Below are 16,414 nucleotides of genomic sequence, written 5' to 3' on the forward strand. Positions count from 1 at the left end.
ATGACTGCCAACTCCACTTCCTCTCACGAGCCCACCAAGGGTGGCTCGGAGCCCGTCACCAAGAATGGCGAGGCAACCAACAGTGCCAAGGACACCAACGGTACCACCGAGACGGAGACAGTCACCGAGAAGGCGGCCGAGACTCCTGTTGCCGCCGGGTCCATCAGCACCGTCAAGAACATCTACAAGTCTGCCAAGGATAAGGACGGCGACTGGACCTGGACGGAGAAGTACCCCGAGGACGTCGAGGAGGCGGCCGAGAACGAGGAGACGGAGAAGTTCGCCGTCCTCGTCCGCAACATCAAGAGCCAGGACAGCCGCAAGAAGCTTGAGGCCCACTCCATCGTCATCCAGTCTCCCTGGCTGAAGGACGCTCTCAGCGAGATCCTCGCCGACTACCCCGGTGTGGCATGCGAGCTGAAGCGCCTGGTCTTTGAGGCTCCCTTCGCTCCTTTTGTGCACCGGTGGGCAGAGTTCACCGAGTACATTGAGCGCAAGGACCTGGAGACCACCACCAAGGAGCACCTCGTCATCCTCCACGATATTCTCAAGTACGAGATCGGCGACAGCATTAAGGCTTTTGAGGACTACGTGCTCAACGGCGTTATCACCTTCGAGCACCTGTGGATGATCTTCCAGCCCGGCTCCATCATTCTCTCCGCTCACAAGGGACCGGTGTCTGCTTTTGAGCTCGAGGAGTCCGAGTACATGTCAAACCAGTGCGGCAAGTTCCTCCGCCTGCGCGCCGACTGTGTCGACTACAGCGGAAAGAACTTCGGTCGATACACAGAGCGGATCGACATCCCAGAGTTCCTCGGAACAAAGAAGATCACCGGCCTCAACGCTTTCCCGTGGGCATTCCATGAGGAGAGAGACGCCATCCGCGCCGCCTTGATCAAGCGAGGCAAGGTGTTTGAGGACCTGGCCGGCCACCACTACAAGGCTTACAACGGCCCCGCCATCACCTGGGACCGAGAGGGCAACGAGGTCCAGATCAACGTGTCGGGCCGGATTGTCGTTGATATCAACAGCTTCAACCGGTTCTCTCCGTACCGTAAGAGGTACACCAGCGAGTGGAACGCGAAGGACCTGGAGAGGCTCACCACATACAAGCAACAGCATGGTCTGAATAAGGGCAACCTGAGGCTGACGCCCTACCACCAGATGCTGGCGCGTTCGAGGACTCGTGGCTACAGCTTGACGCTGAAGAAGTGGCTTGACTTCTTTGTCGAGACCGTAGGCGAGATCAAGTGGAACAACAGCGCCTTTGAGAAGCTCGTCCTCCCTGAGGACCAGAAGGAGCTCATTCTTGCCTTCTCCGAGTCTCAGCTGGAGGGCTCTGCCTTCGACGATGTCATCTCCGGAAAGGGCAAGGGCATCATCTGCCTGCTGTCCGGTCCTCCAGGTGTCGGTAAGACACTAACCGCTGAGGCGGTTGCCGAGAACCTCAAGGTGCCCCTGCACACTCTCAGCTCAGGCGACCTAGGCTCCGAGCCATGGGAGGTAGAGAGCGGCCTGTCGCGGATCCTCGAGCTCGTCGCGCGGTGGAATGCCATCCTGCTCCTCGACGAGTGCGACGTCTTCCTCGAGGCGCGCTCGACGCACGACCTGGAGCGCAACAAGGTTGTGTCCATCTTCCTGCGCACGCTCGAGTACTACGAGGGCATCCTGTTCATGACGACCAACCGCGTCGACAACATCGACGCCGCCTTCCAGTCGCGCATCCACGTCTCGCTCGAGTACCCGGACCTGACGACCGACTCGCGCCGCCAGATCTGGCGCAACTTCCTGTCGGCGGCCACCCTCAAGGCCGAGGTCAGCGAGGCCGACATCGACGACCTCGCCCGTCTGCAGCTCAACGGCCGCCAGATCAAGAACATCCTCAAGACGGCGCAGCTGCTCGCCTCGCGCAAGAAGAGCGTGCTCAAGCGCAGCTTCATCGACACCGTGCTGGCCATCGAGAAGCGCCGCCCGGCTGCCATCGCGCAGGAGTGAGCGGGTCTCGGTCTGACGTTGGGGTGTTCTGGCGTTTTCTTCTACAGGATCAGGTACTCATAGCGCTCGCTTTCAGGGGGGTTAATGGCTGCCCGCAATTCAGTGCACCCAAAGTTGTAATCTAGGGAGACTGCAGTTCGGCACGGTTTCGGTCTAGATAGCTCACTCACGATATGATCACGATGCAATACAGTCAATCTTTCGCGTCTTCTCTCGCCTCTGTGACCCGTGCTGTGGTTCTCATTCGTCCTTGCGGCGCACACGAGATCACAACTAACATCATGACGTCAGGTTAAACGGGAATGCTTCGCGGGGCCAAAGTGAAAAACAAACAGCAGCCCAGACACACAATTTTACACCAATCTTTCTCGATTATCGGTATATGTGAAGTTCTACTACTATCGTCATGCCGCCAAAGAAGGCTGCCAAAGGTTCAGGCTCTATAGAGGCAGAGAAGCGGAGCAAGCCTGCAGCTAGGCCTACAACAGCGGGGAGGAAGCGCAAAGCAGTGCCTGAAGAAGAGGACGGCGCCGCGAAAAGCACCAAGGCGCGCAAAACACAAGAGAAGGAGCCGTCCAGCAAACAGACCAAACAGACTCAGATCTCTACCGAGTCAGCAGACAAGCTCGAGAAGCCTATTCTCATTAACCGCGCCCCGGTTCTGGAGCTATGGGGCGCCTGCGTCGCGAGCGTGTTGCATCCTGAGCTGTCGTGGAACTTGTGCCTGAGCATCGGCAGCAGTATATCCACCATCACCGCCATTGCTAAGGGACGATCGATTGGCAAGATCTCGCAGCCCGACCCAGACAAGAAGAAGGACGAGACCGACAAGGGTACAAAGGGAGAGTTCACTCTAGAAGTCATGGGTTTTCCAATGACGATTGAGGGCGATGCCGTTATCGTCAAGGGCAAGCCACGGACGACACGAGAAGCCAACCTAATCCGCAAGTACGGGGAGAAAGACTTCCGTCGCGTGAAGAGCACGATGTTGGAGGCACTAAAGTCTTGGCAAGGTGACGAGAAGGAACTGGACAGCCAGGCATTCCACATGTATGAGCAGTTTCGTCCGAACGTCGCAAAGGGACAGCAGGGCTGGGGACGGAAGGGGGAGCTGTCGTTGTCGAAGATAGAAGATGTAGTCCAAAAATAACCGTGTATTCAGATTGCACCTCATTACTCTCTCCATCTGATGCTCCAGTTCCCTTTGGCAAAGCTTGGTTCGACCACCTTGCCGTGCATCACAGCCTCGCATTTCATCCTCTCTTCTGGGTGTCCATCGCGCCCTTCGTTCACAACGAAGCCAAACACTACACCCCGTCTCGCTGCCGACCTGACCATCTCTTTCTCCTTCACAGCCTTCAAGCCTTGGCTTCTCTTCTCCTTCATCTCATTCGTCTCTTCGATTCGCTCGGCCCGCCCCTTTTCACCGCCTACGCTGCCGTTGACTTCCGACACTGTTTGTGCCGGCCGTATCCTCGACCCGCTCCGAATTGACATACGTGCAATGACATCGTAATCTGGAACCTCAACGGGATCTTCACTAGTATCTCCATTGAATTCTCTCTCAACGTGTAACGGCTGTTGGCTGTCGTCCGGTGCATCGCGCCCTTCGTCTTGAGCGCTTTCCGGATGGTGAGTGTCCTCGTCTGGTTTATGCCCAAACACATGCTCTTGCACATCATCCACCGGCACTAGCAAACGTTTGTCGCCCTTCGCTTTCGTGGGTGACTTGCGCGCCGTCAATTTCTCCTCCCCATTCAGAAACCTGACAAAAGCATGCTCAATGTCCCTGTCCAGCTTTCCAGGCTTGCTGTTTCTACACCGTGCAGAGCAGTATTTGACAGGGGTCTTCGACGCCTTGCTGGCGTCCGCCTTGCGCGTACTCATAACTCTTCCGCATGATTTGCAGTAAGGGGTGTCTTCAGCTCCGGGGATCAAGTAGAACGGTGCCGGTGTGGCCTGCTGTTTGGACGGCCGAGACCAAGAGTCCATCCAACTCATTGTGAATTGGCGTGAAGGTGATTTCCTGACGCTTAAGTACAATAAGGCTTTGCTGATGGTATAAGTGAACATGCGTATCCAGGTCTTAATTTGTGTGTGAAAATGACCAGTTGGTTATATCTAGGTCGATCGTGATGTCACCGGTCTTTCCAGCTTAGTCATCCAGGTACAGCTTCGAGAGATTCATCCAGGAGAATGACTCTTATTTTCTCCGGGCCAGATACTCTGGTTACTATTTTCTGCTTAATTTACCTAAAATGGAATCATATCCTTGACCTGCCGTCTCCAAAAATTGTTGCCAAAAAGATCGAATTTGCAGGTGCTACTTTTACACAGGACCTCGATCGCTATTTCAAGAAATTCCATACAAATTCAGCATATCTCTTTGGCTGCTCCAGATGAACCATGTGTGAGCCATCGGGGATCGTAATCCACTTGGCTTTCGGGATTCCCTCAAACCATGGCCTCGCGCAATCATCATCGCACTGATCGTACTCGCCATTGATGATCAGACAAGGTACAGTGATGGCCTTGCATGCCTCTGTCAAGTCGAAATCTGTCGGCACGCATGTGGTCAGCACTTCTCTGATTTTAGAATAGATTTATATGCGAATCTAAACATACCGCGCAAGCTGCCCGTCACGTGGATCTCGTCAGGTCCTTCCATGGTCATGTAGACCGTGTCGTCCGACTCGAGCTGCTCGAATGCGTCGAGCAAGATTTGTGGCCAGGGGTCTAGCCTGCACATGTGCACCTTGTAAATTTCTATGACGGCCTTCTTGTACTCGGGATTATTCCAATCTTCCTTATCCGACGCCTTGCGGATCGCCTCCTGCAGATGCTCGGGCAGCTCAGCCACGTGCTTCTCTCCCGCCTTCACCCAGTCTTTCATCCTGCACGGGCCGCTACCCAGAACTATCTTGTGGAGGCCGCTGCCCTCTACGTAAGATGAGGATGCATATTTTCCTGCCAGCATCGCGCCCCACGACTGGCCGTACAGGTCGAAGTTGTCGCGCACCTTGAGGTAGCGCAGCACATTGTCCAATTCAGCAAGAAACAGATCGACCGTCCAGAACTCCTCGTCCAGCCTCTTCTCCCGGTAGTGCGTGCTTTTCCCGTTGCCGATCTGATCATAATAGATGACCGGCGTTCCTGTAGTCGCGGCGTATTTGTCAAACGGCGTAGTCAGGTAGACAGGCCCCGCACCAGGGCCGCCGTGAAGAGTCACCAGCGGCCGGCGGCCAGAGGACAAGTCGCCGACGACCCGATACCAGGTGCGACATTCCTTCGGCAGGGATGGGTATTTGAAGGTGATATAACCCTCCTCCTCTGGGACTGTTGACACGATCATGGTACTATCTTTTGGATACTGTGGTGAAGACTTGAGTCACGCTATCTCAGTCAGACCGCAAGATGGTTTTGCGACGTAGTAAAAAGGGAGCTGGGGTTGTTGACAATTTATAGCTTTCTCCAATTGATATCGCGGTGAGAGCTGAGAAGGGGGGTTAAATAGGCTAACCGGGTTGAAGCATATCGTAACCTCCAAATAGGCAGTTGTGTAACACCCTGCTAACTGGCCAGAGCAGGGAGTGCGAAAAACGCCAGACAAGAGCTCCACGATACAAGGATTTAAACCCATAAGAACCTGCTCTCAAATCTTTATCGTAATCAATCTTGGGGGCAAAGATGTTTAAAGTGCTTATGTGAGAAAGGATGTAACGAGGAGTCGTCTTATGTCATTTAAGTCATTTGTGGAGTTCCGAACTATCTAGGTCGCGGCACAGCATTTCAAACAGATACTCATACAAATGCTCATACAATCCTCCCATCATGAAGCCAGACTTGAACTCTCACACAAACGACATCGAAAGGCCCAGACTTAGATCAATGATGTGTCAATCCTAGTCATGCTTTCATTCTCTAATGACATTCTTCAGATCTATTAGAACCGAGTAAATCAAGCGAAGCTAGACGCTAAACTTCACACCTCTACCAACCCAATATAATCAGGGACTCTCTGAGTTCCATGTCCATCCAAAAAGATGTTTCCCTGACAAATCTAACTTATCAGTTTCGGAGTGCCCTAAGCGGGCACTAGGCGTGACTGCCGGGGCACATCATAAATTATATACCAAGAATGTCGCTCAAGTATCGCTGAAATCGCAAGGTCTTTTCCAAACGCCGGTCATCATGATTAACTGGAGACAAGTGTCGCGCCGACATTGGTATTCCGTCCGTAATTATTCTGCTTTCCAGTGCCTGTCTTCAAGAAACATGTGCCAAAATTGTTCGGCACAATATTCTTCATGTCCGCACTGAACTCCACCGCGAGGCAGTCATTGCTGCCCCTGTTGCGGTTATACGAGGCACAGGCCTTCATGCAGTCGCGGAACGTGTACGTCGTCACCGCGAGGATGTCAATGTCTCCGTTGAAGTCATATCCACACTTGGCTTCGAATGTCCAGGTGTCGTCGCCCAAATTGATCACCTGGTTTGATCCATCAATGTTCGGGCAGTCAAGTGCCAGGAGCACGTTCGTAGGAGCAGAAAAGGCCGAGGCCGACGTGGATGTCCCTGTGCCGGTTGTTGATGCTGCCGTGACTGTCTCTGTTACTGTCGTTGTTGCAATGATTGTGCTCGCGCCTGTGCCAGTGGAGTTGCTGCTGTTGCAAGCGCTTCTTTGAAAGATGATGTTAACACTCGATCGTTGGCTGAGGGTGATTTCGGATTCACCTACTTCTTTGCATTGCTGACTGCCACAGATCCACCAACACCTCCTCCTACAGCAGCAGCAACAATCACGACGGCGAGTATGATCGCTAATATGAAAGTCGACCGCGCGATGCCGCATATTGTGCGGTGTTCCCCCGTCGCCGGACCATACTGATACGGCCTTGGTTGATGCGGTGCGACCTCTAGGCCGGCCTGATCTGTATATGGAACTGGAATTGGTGTCGAACTCGTTCCAGTGTGTGCATATGATGATTGCGGCGAGTACGGCTCGTATTTGATCTGCTGTTGCTGCTGGTGGTTGACAACCTCTGGACTGTCCATCTTGACCCGTTTCCCTGGTGGTCGACCTCACCGGAAGTCCGGCACGCACGAACAAACACAAGACGCCTACCCGAGGTCCAGTCCGAGAATCGTAGTCGCAGCCCCGGGTTTTTTTTTTTTTTTTCGCAATTGTAAGTAATATTAGGCCTCGATTTAACTTTTCAGAAGTCTAACGATGCAGGCTGTAGGAACTTGAAGAGACCGTGACAATACAACTGGAAAACAAGAAGGAAGAAGACACGGGAGAGTAAAAGGATCAAGAAGCGCGAGAAATGAAAGGTGCAATGCCGCGACCATTTCATGCTATGTGCTCCCATCATCTCACCCGTTTCTTTTCACGTGTCCGTATGAGGAAAACGCCAAGTTCGGACTGTGCAGGCGGTGCTCGGAAGGATGCGCACCCTGGCTATTCCAGGTAACACACCAGACGCGCATTGCCCAATCACCGCCGCGCCTCTGTATTACAGCCGCCTGCCGCAGGCCGCAGAAGGAATAGTTAACTCACTGCACTGTAGGGCTCTGCCTACGGGAGCAAGGCTCACTCGCTCACTTGCCTGAAGAGAGCTGGCCATGCTGGGCAGGGGTCTCACGCGGGTATCAGGATGGCCTGTTGGGGTCCCTTGGCGAACGAGAGGCCCCTAAACCGATTCTGGGTACTTAGACGGGCCCGTTGGCCTTTAGGTACGAGCATTGGCTCCATGCGCTCTGATCTCAATTTGCGCTGTGTTGCGTTTGAACTTTTGAGATGGAAAGAAGCTTATATGAGCCTGTTCAAGCCCACAGTACCAAAAAGTACCTAGTCCAGGTACCCTGGCATGGGTCCAAACTTCTCGCATCAAGATTGATTTGGTGCTCTTGTGTAACTATAAGTACAGCGCACCTCGACAATTTGATACACGGACATGATTTATCCACCTAAGTACCCTCGCGGGAATGATATTGTGTGAGTTGGTATCCCGTGATTGATGTAAATGTGTAGCTTTTCTACTCGTATGGAAGACTGTGATGAGGTTGACTGCAGGCATGCTCTTCAAGTTCAAGGCGAGGAGCAAGTTTGTTGATTTTGGACCCCGAACAAGCCATGGCTCAAGTAAGGGTGCAAGAGACGAAGGCAATAATCAACTCACAAAAGATTCAAAGTTTAATGCTACACTTTTGGATGACTGCACCCGTGGAACTTAAAGTTTCTCCGATGCCTTCTCATCTCAAACACAGTCTTGCTGTAGGTATCAGTCAGTGGCGCACTGAACGCTTGCTTGCGTTTGGATTTTGCAATTTACTGCTCTTCATTCAAGCGTCTTTTTCTTCCTCGCGGATTTGCTGTATTTAACTCCAAGCTACACAAGGAGTGCGAACGAGATGGACCCTTCGAAACCGAGGGACATGGTAAGAACGAAAATCCTTATCGTATCCGATCCGCATGGCATGACCCTCGCGGGGAAGATACCTCGTCACCCTGTAGACGTCGCAATCCACTGAGGTGACCTGACAGAGGAGTCCAAGCTTGATGAGATTCGCACAAGTATCCAGCTGTTACGAAATATTGAGGCGCCTACCAAACTCATCATCGCTGGCAATCATGACTTTACGCTCGATACTCCCGTCTTTAGGAAGAAGATAGATGAAGCGGTTCCACCACTGGAACCGGAACTTGTCGCGAAGGAATATGGAGACTACGGTCAAGCGAAGCATCTGTTACTAGAAGAACACAAAGAGGGCTTTCACTTCCTTAACGAAGGCACGCATCACTTCACACTACAAAATGGAGCAAAGTTGACGGTTTATGCAAGTCCGTACACCCCTTCACTTGGTGACTGGGCATTTCAATATCATCCAGATCACGGGCATCCATTTGTAATTGAAGAAGGAATTGATATTGTCCTCACACACGGACCACCAAGAGGCGTTCTAGACAGAACAAATTTGCAGAGCAGAGCGGGCTCTCCGGATCTGTTCGCTGCAGTGGCCCGAGCGAGAACCCTCATGCATTGTCTTGGCCACATTCACGAAGGCTGGGGCGGCAAATTGGTCACTTGGCGAGAGAGGTTGAACGAGAATCCCTCACATCTTACAGATATAGATAACGAGCGGTCTCATTCTATAGAGCTCCTCAGTGCGTTGCTACCAGGGAAGTTCGACGATGCAGAAACGATAGCATCGAAAAGGGGCAACTCCAAGAGGTACAGCGATTGGATGGTGTGCGATACAAGCCACTGTTGCGGTGATGCAAATCCACTTGAACGGGGAAAGCAGACTCTATTCGTCAATGCAGCAATTCAAGGCGATAACGAGATGCCAAGCCATTTGCCCTGGCTTGTGGATTTAGAGCTACCCAAGAGCAACACAACATTCGGGGTTGAGTATCAGAAGGGCGATGATGAAAATGTCGCTCTGAAAAGGTAGCTTAGTGACGATGAATGCAATGTTGCAATACTTTTTCCGAAACGAACACGTTTGGAGAAAAAGTCTTAAGAGACCTTCTGGGTAGCGGAATCCCTGTTAGACCACGATGGAGCATCCTGACAAGTCAGGAATTCTTCAACTCGAGAAGTCACAAGCGAAAATATGAAAAGAGTGGCTTAAATCCGATGCTGTCAGATGTCTAATCCTGCATATTGGGTACAACCTCATCCATGAGCCAATCTCATCGCATCATTTGTCATGCTCAGATTTTGGATATTTTTTCACCCGTAAACCGCCATAAGACAAGAAGCTTTCATCAAAGAAAGTCATTACTGTCATACGCCTTCAGAGAAGCGTGAACACATCATTCACATCAATCCTACGTTACAACTTGTAAATAGCAATCAGGACATCGAAGATAGAAATTCTTCTAATTAAAGCATATGAATGATTGGAAGACAGATGAGAGTGACATTTGTACCAGGTCAAGGTGGAACCCGGACTGGTGTCAATATGCGACTCGAGGTGTCGATCGAGTACGCATAATCCGTGACTAATCCTACAGAGTTCGGCAACCAGACCATGGAACCATATATCCTGCAAGCCAGATCTCACTTGTGAAAAGGTTACCAGATGCCAATCTACTAGTTGGAGTTAGATCGCGTTCTAGTGGTTCAGTCTCAGCCATGCGGACATCGCTTCCCCGCGTTCTCCGTCTTCTTTCCCCTCATTCCGCCAGTCTGGATCTCGGCATGGACTTTTGCGGCCGCATATCTCGAATGTCGTCGGCGTCCAAGTGGCATGACAAGCTTACCTCGGTCTGCATGGCGGGACCTACTATTATGCACCGAAGAGGTGTTCTTCATCCCGGAGCTGCCCTCCATCCCCGATTTCTCCAACCCCTACATGCATGATCAAATGGCATAATGGAACGTCCCTTCAAAAAGGTACCATGTCTCAGGCAGCTTGACATCATTGAAATTTGCATATATATCTAACATTGATATAGGTTATTATTGTAGGTGCAGGACCGTCTGGCCTGCTCTTGGCTCTCCTATTATCGAAGCATGGAATCCCCGTGCACATTCTCGAGGCTTCCGATCATCTGGACCAACAGCCACGAGCAGCACACTATGGCCCACCGGCAATCCCAGAGTTGCAGCGGGCTGGCATCTTGGAGGAGGTGCGGCGACGCGGCCTCACGCTGAACACTATGTGCTGGCGTCGATTTGAAGACCATAGCTACATCGCGGGTTTTGATGCAGACGTGATATCGGATGTGGATGGCAACGATTGGCGGACGACTTGCATGCCGATGCAAGATCTAGACCAGCTGATGCTTGACCTGTTTCTGGAGAAATACAACGGCCAGGTCAGCTGGGAGCACAAAGTCACCGGTCTAGGGCAAGATGAGAACAAGGCATGGGTTGACGTCGAAACACCGCAAGGCAACACCAAGGTAGAGGCGGACTACATAATTGGCTGCGATGGTGCGAACAGCCAAATTCGTAAGAGTCTATTCGGGAACGAGTACCCCGGCTTCACCTGGGATGCGCAGATTGTGGCGACAAATGTGAGTGCCGTCAGAATTCCAAGCCTATATTCAGCAATGCTAACTGAGGTCAGACCTACTACAATTTCGAAGAGAAGTTTGGCTGGGCAGATGCTAATTTCATCATTCATCCTGAGCATTTCTATGTGAGTTGTCTAGTCCCAAATGATGCTATCGATGCTAATGATCTACAAGATGGCGGCAAAGATCACACAAGACGGATTATACCGGATTACCTACGGCGAGACCCCGGGTCTTACTCTTGAGCAAATGGTAGACCGACAACCGATGAAATTCGAGACTATGCTTCCAGGTCATCCCAAGCCGGACGAGTACAAGGTTGTCAACTTTGCCCCATATAAAATGCACCAGCGCTGTGCACCGTCATTCCGCGTAGGCCGGTTCCTTCTCGCTGCCGATGCAGCTCATCTCTGCAACCCCTGGGGAGGCTTGGGCATCACAGGTGGGTTTGTTGACTGTGGGGGTTTGTACGATTGTCTTGCAGGCATCTGGGACGGGAAGGCGGACGAGTCCATCCTCGACCTTTACAGTGAGAAGAGGATCGAGAAGTGGAAAACCGTGATCGACCCGATCTCGTCCGAGAACTTCAAGCGAGTGTCAGACAGCGACCCTGCCACCCGTTATGAGAGAGACGACTTCATGCAGCTACTGACGAAAGCTGAGAAAGACCGGCCGTTTGCCAAGGAGTTGTTGATGGGACCGTTTGCCGTGCGATACGACTTCACGCAGCACTACAAGAAGGTGCCTGAAGACCCAGCTCCCGAGGTGCCTGCACAAACCACTAACGGGACATCAGCAATAGTGAAGGGAGAGCATGCCGAGAAGACGGCTTCACAGCGACAAGAGCACAAGAGTGTGTTTAAGCGAGCTTCATTATTGCTACGTCGCTTCAGTCTTCGCAAACCCTAGATACAATCATGCAATCTGCTGCTGAAAACACCATGTTCTAAGAATCCATGTACCATGCGTGTCCAGAACCCTCTTTGTATCCAGGTGCTGTTTTGAAAGGAAAATCATCATGTTCTCAAGCCAGTCAAGTCCATCGCTGAATTGATTCCATGCAGAGCGCCGTGAAACGTTACACAAACTGCCACCAAAAAAAGACCAGCCACTTCGTAAATTAACCCAAAGCGGTTTGGGTTGAGATCATTCCAGATCGCAATCGCGATCACTCAACGACATCGCAAGGGTCACGCCCAAAGTACACCTTCACCGAGTCGCCCCACTCTCTCTCCAACGCCATCTTGGCCGCCTCTGCCTGGCAACGGTAGCTGCCGAAGCGATACTCTATGATGTTGGTGTCCGCCTTCTGCGCGATCATGAGGATCTCGTCGACTTGGAACTCGAGCTTCAGGTGGAAGTAGGTGGTGAGCGAAGCCGAGTTGACAAAGTGCGAGGGACCGACGATCTGGAGCACGCGGGTGCGGGTTTTGCTGCCCGGCTGCTCGGCCGACTTGACTCGGTTCCAGACAACTCGGGCCTTGTAGCCGTCGATGCAAAAGCCATCGAACTCGCATTTCTGGAAGAACTTCATGGCGGCGGACTTCTCGAAGAAGACGATCTTGGCGGCTGAGCAGTAGTGCTCCTTGGACGGATCGGGTGCGTTGATGACTGTGGCGTAGATACGGCCCACATCTCGGACATGGGTGAGAAGACGGTTGGTAGTAAGTACAGGAGGCAATCCAACAATGAAGACGGAGCAATTCTCAGAATTAGGGATATTGGCGCTCATGTTTCGGGGTGTGTTTTTGCCCTTGTAGTCCTTAGAGAAGCCGTTCAGCATGTTGGAAACCTGTTCTTGGCTGAGGCTAGTAGGGACAGATGAAGACGCCCGAGTTGAGACAGAGACCGGCGGAAAGGTGCGGTTCACCTTCTCCATAGGACGGAAGTAATTAGGGGCAGGTGTCGGTGTGCCCGGCGACTGAGATAAGGAAAGCTTCTGGATATCCTCATGAAGAGGTGACATGGAACGACGACCAAAGAGCGGGACAGGCCCAGGCAGTCGGGGCTCTCGGATCGGGTTAAGGGGCAATTGAGCTGAACGAAGATTGGTGATGGGAGGGTATTGCTCAGTCTCAACTCGCTGGGTTGCAGTCCAGATTCTCTCAGCTCGAGGAATGGTTGAGGTACCATGGTTTTGACGGGGACGCTCGAACACATAGGGGATAGTGTTCGGAGAGAAGGAATGCTCATAAACTTCTGGTCGCTCAGGAGTCTGGTACTGATATTGAGATGGAATAATGTAGCTGGTTTGAAGTTGCTCATCTCTGTAGGTTACTCGGCCTGGGGCCATGGTAACAGGAGCCCAAGAGCGAACAGTATCTGGCGAACTGTCACTGACGAGAGAGTCCGCCGGTGCATCTGGGTCAGTCTGCGCCATATTGGAGAAGAGGAAGTTGTCGCTCATGACGGGATCCCGATCAAGGAGATCGTCTCGCTGCACTGGGGTCGAAGGTTGTCGCTGAGCATCCGAGCGAATGCGTTGGTGGAGGGAAATGATGATGAGAGCAGGAAATGGGTACAGAAAATTCGGGCAGACTAAATACGAAAGCTCAGCATCGTATCAGAAAGGCGAAGGGGAAAGCGATGGAAGATACAAGCAGAGGAAAGGCTGAGATTTCTGTTGCGAGCGGACAGCAGGTGACAATCGTGGGGGAATAGAGCACTGAGGCTGAAAGCGGAAGGGGCTGATTTGTCTAGACCTTCATTGTGCGCTGACTACGGGACTTCTATTGTTGGTTTCTCGAATGAGGATTGGCCAGTGCGCTTTTGTTACAAGCGCACTTTCAAGCTTAGCTAGAGTTAATCCAAAGTTGGTGTGTTAACTGGACAGCCAGCTTGGTCTATGACGGGTGCCTTGCTGGGATGCCTAAGGTAGGTAGACAGCTGGGCTGGAAGACACCAGGCACCTTTGCAGCTCGTCATGAGTGAACAATGTAAGTGTTTCCGAAGCATTCAATACTTTGAGAACAAAGGAAAGATCTCACTCAACAACTTGCATTGATCACTATGCTCCGACCTAAACTCCTTATTGTGGTCCTGGCTGCATCAACAACTTCGATGTCTTTGGCAACCTACTTATTCTATAGCCTTCCTCGACTCTTCTCATTCATATGGATCCTTATACTTGAATATTTCTGAATGAATGTGGTGTTCTAAGAGTGAAACTTCTCTGTCAGCATGGCTGAGTCTTGATTTTTAGGCAACCTTAGTTAAACACGTGAGTATTTGAGAAAATTAGTCAACCAAATTTCGAGATCGAAAATATAAACTTGCCAGAATTGAAAACAAAGGAAACAATACCTGACAGATGCCTTCAAACACGTGTGTGCCATTGATGGATATCTCATAGTTTCTCCCTCAGAGACACAACATAGCAGCATACATTCACCACTCATCGGAAAGAAAGTCCTCAAAGAATGTTTCAGATAGATGCTTCCCCTTGGGAGCTTGCACATTTGCCTTAAATTTCTGGTTTGATAGCTACCGTCCATGGCTGACCGTTGTGATGGTTGATTTGCAAAGCAAGCATGGTTGTATTGATAAAATTCCATTGATTCCACGCATTCCATATACACCCCCGTGCCCTGTCTGTGTGCTCGATCGTGAATGACCTACCTTTTTTGAGACACGACATCGACACAAAGACTTAATCCTCCTTAACAGTACCCAGATCCCGGGTGAGCCAGCCCATCTGTTCTCTCGTTAGATGGCAATTCAAAGACACAAGAGAGAGAGTCTCACATCATCAATGGTGGCCCAGGCGTACAGGTCCAGGATGGGGAAGCAGTAGTCGACGAGGAACGCGGCCAACAGCTGGCGGCGGCAGTAAGGGTACTTGCGCAAGAAGCCAGTGTAGGTGCGGATCATCGGTCGAACATAGAGTCCCAAGATGATGAATCTAGTCCACACTTAGTCTCAACTCAGCTCATCATGATCCCTAGAGACAACTCACCCAATCAGTGGGTACTGGTAGAAAGTCACAATCCAGGCATAGAACTGGATCGTAGTGAAGACAGGACGCAGAAGGCGCTCGATCATCTTGCGCGCAACGCGAGGATAGCTATGTCATTGAGAAAATGTATTAGATTTCTTCGAATGGCAACACGCGGAAATATGTAGGAGGGAAATGCTTACCGCCAGACGAGAGGGTTGGTGAAGACACTGCGGATGAAGGACTGGATGGTGTTGCGCTCCTAGCGGATCAACTGGCCCAGGAACTTGCGATCAGTGGCAATGCCGGTCTGAATCTCAGTCTCAGGGCGAGATTGAATGACAATCTTCCAGTTCTTCTCCTGCAGCCAACGGGTGATGAAGGTGTCGTCACCAGAATCCAGCAGATACTTGCCACGCCAGTAATCATGAGTGAACTTGTGAAGGAACTCAGGATCATGCAAGATCTCGGTTCGGAAGAGAACAGAACGGCCGGCCAGAATGAAGACGCCGCCATCAGCGGCATAGCTGGAGACTTGACCGTTATTGCGACGATCGAGGATGCGGATCGAGGCCACCTCCCATTTGTTGATGACATTCTCGTCCTGATGCTCTGGCAGAACATGGGCGCTCTGGGCGCCACCAGCTCCACCCACGTGAGGATTCTCAAAACAGGCAAGCATGTACTTCAAGAACTTGGGGCCCCAATAGGTGTCATCATCGCTCAATGCAAGGATCCTGCCCTTGGCAAGGGGGATACCAGTCTTCAGCTGCTCGCGCTTACCAGGCTTGGCGGAAACTGCGATTGTGATCTTGCCCGATTTGATCTCATCGTCAAAATCCTTAAGTAGGTTGACGACATGATTGAAGTAATCAGCTGTAGTGACAATCACGATTTGGAGAGGGTTGTTGGCGAGCCAGGTGCGCATTGACTTAGGAAAGGTGTCAGGAGTGTCGATGGTCGGAACAAGCAAGGTGACGTCCTTCTCAGGAGAGTAAGATGGTTTCTCAGGGAGTTCAACCGGCTTGTAGTCAGTTCCATAACGAGATGCGATGGCATTGTCGCCTGCACCCCACGCCCTGAAACAATTGTGAGTAAGGCTTTGAAGAAGAGGAAGTATAGCAGAACTCACCACATGGCGCCAAGGATCATCGGAGCTGTCATGATGAGATTGTCGTGAAGACGACAGTGACCGCTATCCTTATGATGTGTTCAAGGGATGAATACAAGGCGGGAATGATAGCTTGGTGAGAGTACACCAAAATATCAAATAGATGGAAGAATATGGGTGTGACAGGAGATGGATGAGTAGAATATACAAGTTTTCAGTTGAAATTGCTTGCGACGATAACCTACTTGTGGGTGGTTAACGCGTCGCGTCGTCGTGTGCCCCTTTCAATTGCTCACGTGCCCTAGCAGATTTCGGACGAAAACAACACAATCATCGCCATTAC

At 51.5% G+C, this 16,414-nt stretch overlaps 7 protein-coding genes across 7 annotated transcripts; 3 read left to right on the forward strand and 4 right to left on the reverse strand.

Annotated features, from left to right (window-relative positions):
• UCRPA7_3600 (putative aaa family protein) lies at positions 1 to 1,995 on the forward strand (the record flags this gene model as incomplete). The annotated part of the gene is made up of 1 exon (XM_007916101.1): positions 1 to 1,995. One exon carries the CDS (start codon positions 1 to 3, stop codon positions 1,993 to 1,995), a length of 1,995 nt encoding a protein of 664 aa, XP_007914292.1.
• A 406-nt stretch (positions 1,996 to 2,401) lies between these two features.
• On the forward strand, positions 2,402 to 3,145 carry UCRPA7_3601 (putative ribosomal protein s5 protein; the record flags this gene model as incomplete). Its single annotated transcript, XM_007916144.1, has 1 exon — positions 2,402 to 3,145. The coding sequence occupies one exon, from the start codon at positions 2,402 to 2,404 to the stop codon at positions 3,143 to 3,145; it is 744 nt and encodes a 247-aa protein (XP_007914335.1).
• Positions 3,146 to 4,343: 1,198 nt separating this feature from the next.
• UCRPA7_3602 (putative proline-specific peptidase protein) lies at positions 4,344 to 5,347 on the reverse strand (the record flags this gene model as incomplete). The annotated part of the gene is made up of 2 exons (XM_007916128.1): positions 4,344 to 4,552; positions 4,621 to 5,347. 2 exons carry the CDS (start codon positions 5,345 to 5,347, stop codon positions 4,344 to 4,346), a joined length of 936 nt encoding a protein of 311 aa, XP_007914319.1.
• A 5,442-nt stretch (positions 5,348 to 10,789) lies between these two features.
• On the forward strand, positions 10,790 to 11,935 carry UCRPA7_3603 (putative fad binding domain-containing protein; the record flags this gene model as incomplete). The annotated part of the gene is made up of 3 exons (XM_007916132.1): positions 10,790 to 11,026; positions 11,080 to 11,151; positions 11,201 to 11,935. The coding sequence occupies 3 exons, from the start codon at positions 10,790 to 10,792 to the stop codon at positions 11,933 to 11,935; spliced, it is 1,044 nt and encodes a 347-aa protein (XP_007914323.1).
• Positions 11,936 to 12,194: 259 nt separating this feature from the next.
• UCRPA7_3604 (hypothetical protein) lies at positions 12,195 to 12,809 on the reverse strand (the record flags this gene model as incomplete). Its single annotated transcript, XM_007916149.1, has 1 exon — positions 12,195 to 12,809. The coding sequence occupies one exon, from the start codon at positions 12,807 to 12,809 to the stop codon at positions 12,195 to 12,197; it is 615 nt and encodes a 204-aa protein (XP_007914340.1).
• A 1,866-nt stretch (positions 12,810 to 14,675) lies between these two features.
• Positions 14,676 to 15,067, reverse strand: UCRPA7_3605 (putative polysaccharide synthase protein; the record flags this gene model as incomplete). The annotated part of the gene is made up of 3 exons (XM_007916116.1): positions 14,676 to 14,720; positions 14,771 to 14,927; positions 14,982 to 15,067. 3 exons carry the CDS (start codon positions 15,065 to 15,067, stop codon positions 14,676 to 14,678), a joined length of 288 nt encoding a protein of 95 aa, XP_007914307.1.
• A 155-nt stretch (positions 15,068 to 15,222) lies between these two features.
• UCRPA7_3606 (putative glycosyltransferase family 2 protein) lies at positions 15,223 to 16,124 on the reverse strand (the record flags this gene model as incomplete). Its single annotated transcript, XM_007916154.1, has 2 exons — positions 15,223 to 16,039; positions 16,093 to 16,124. The coding sequence occupies 2 exons, from the start codon at positions 16,122 to 16,124 to the stop codon at positions 15,223 to 15,225; spliced, it is 849 nt and encodes a 282-aa protein (XP_007914345.1).
• Between the last annotated feature and the right edge of the window lie 290 nt (positions 16,125 to 16,414).

This window comes from Phaeoacremonium minimum, assembly GCF_000392275.1.
Source record: "Phaeoacremonium minimum UCRPA7 unplaced genomic scaffold PA7_03_scaffold_288, whole genome shotgun sequence".
In the NCBI taxonomy this organism is placed as follows: Eukaryota; Fungi; Ascomycota; class Sordariomycetes; order Togniniales; family Togniniaceae; genus Phaeoacremonium; species Phaeoacremonium minimum.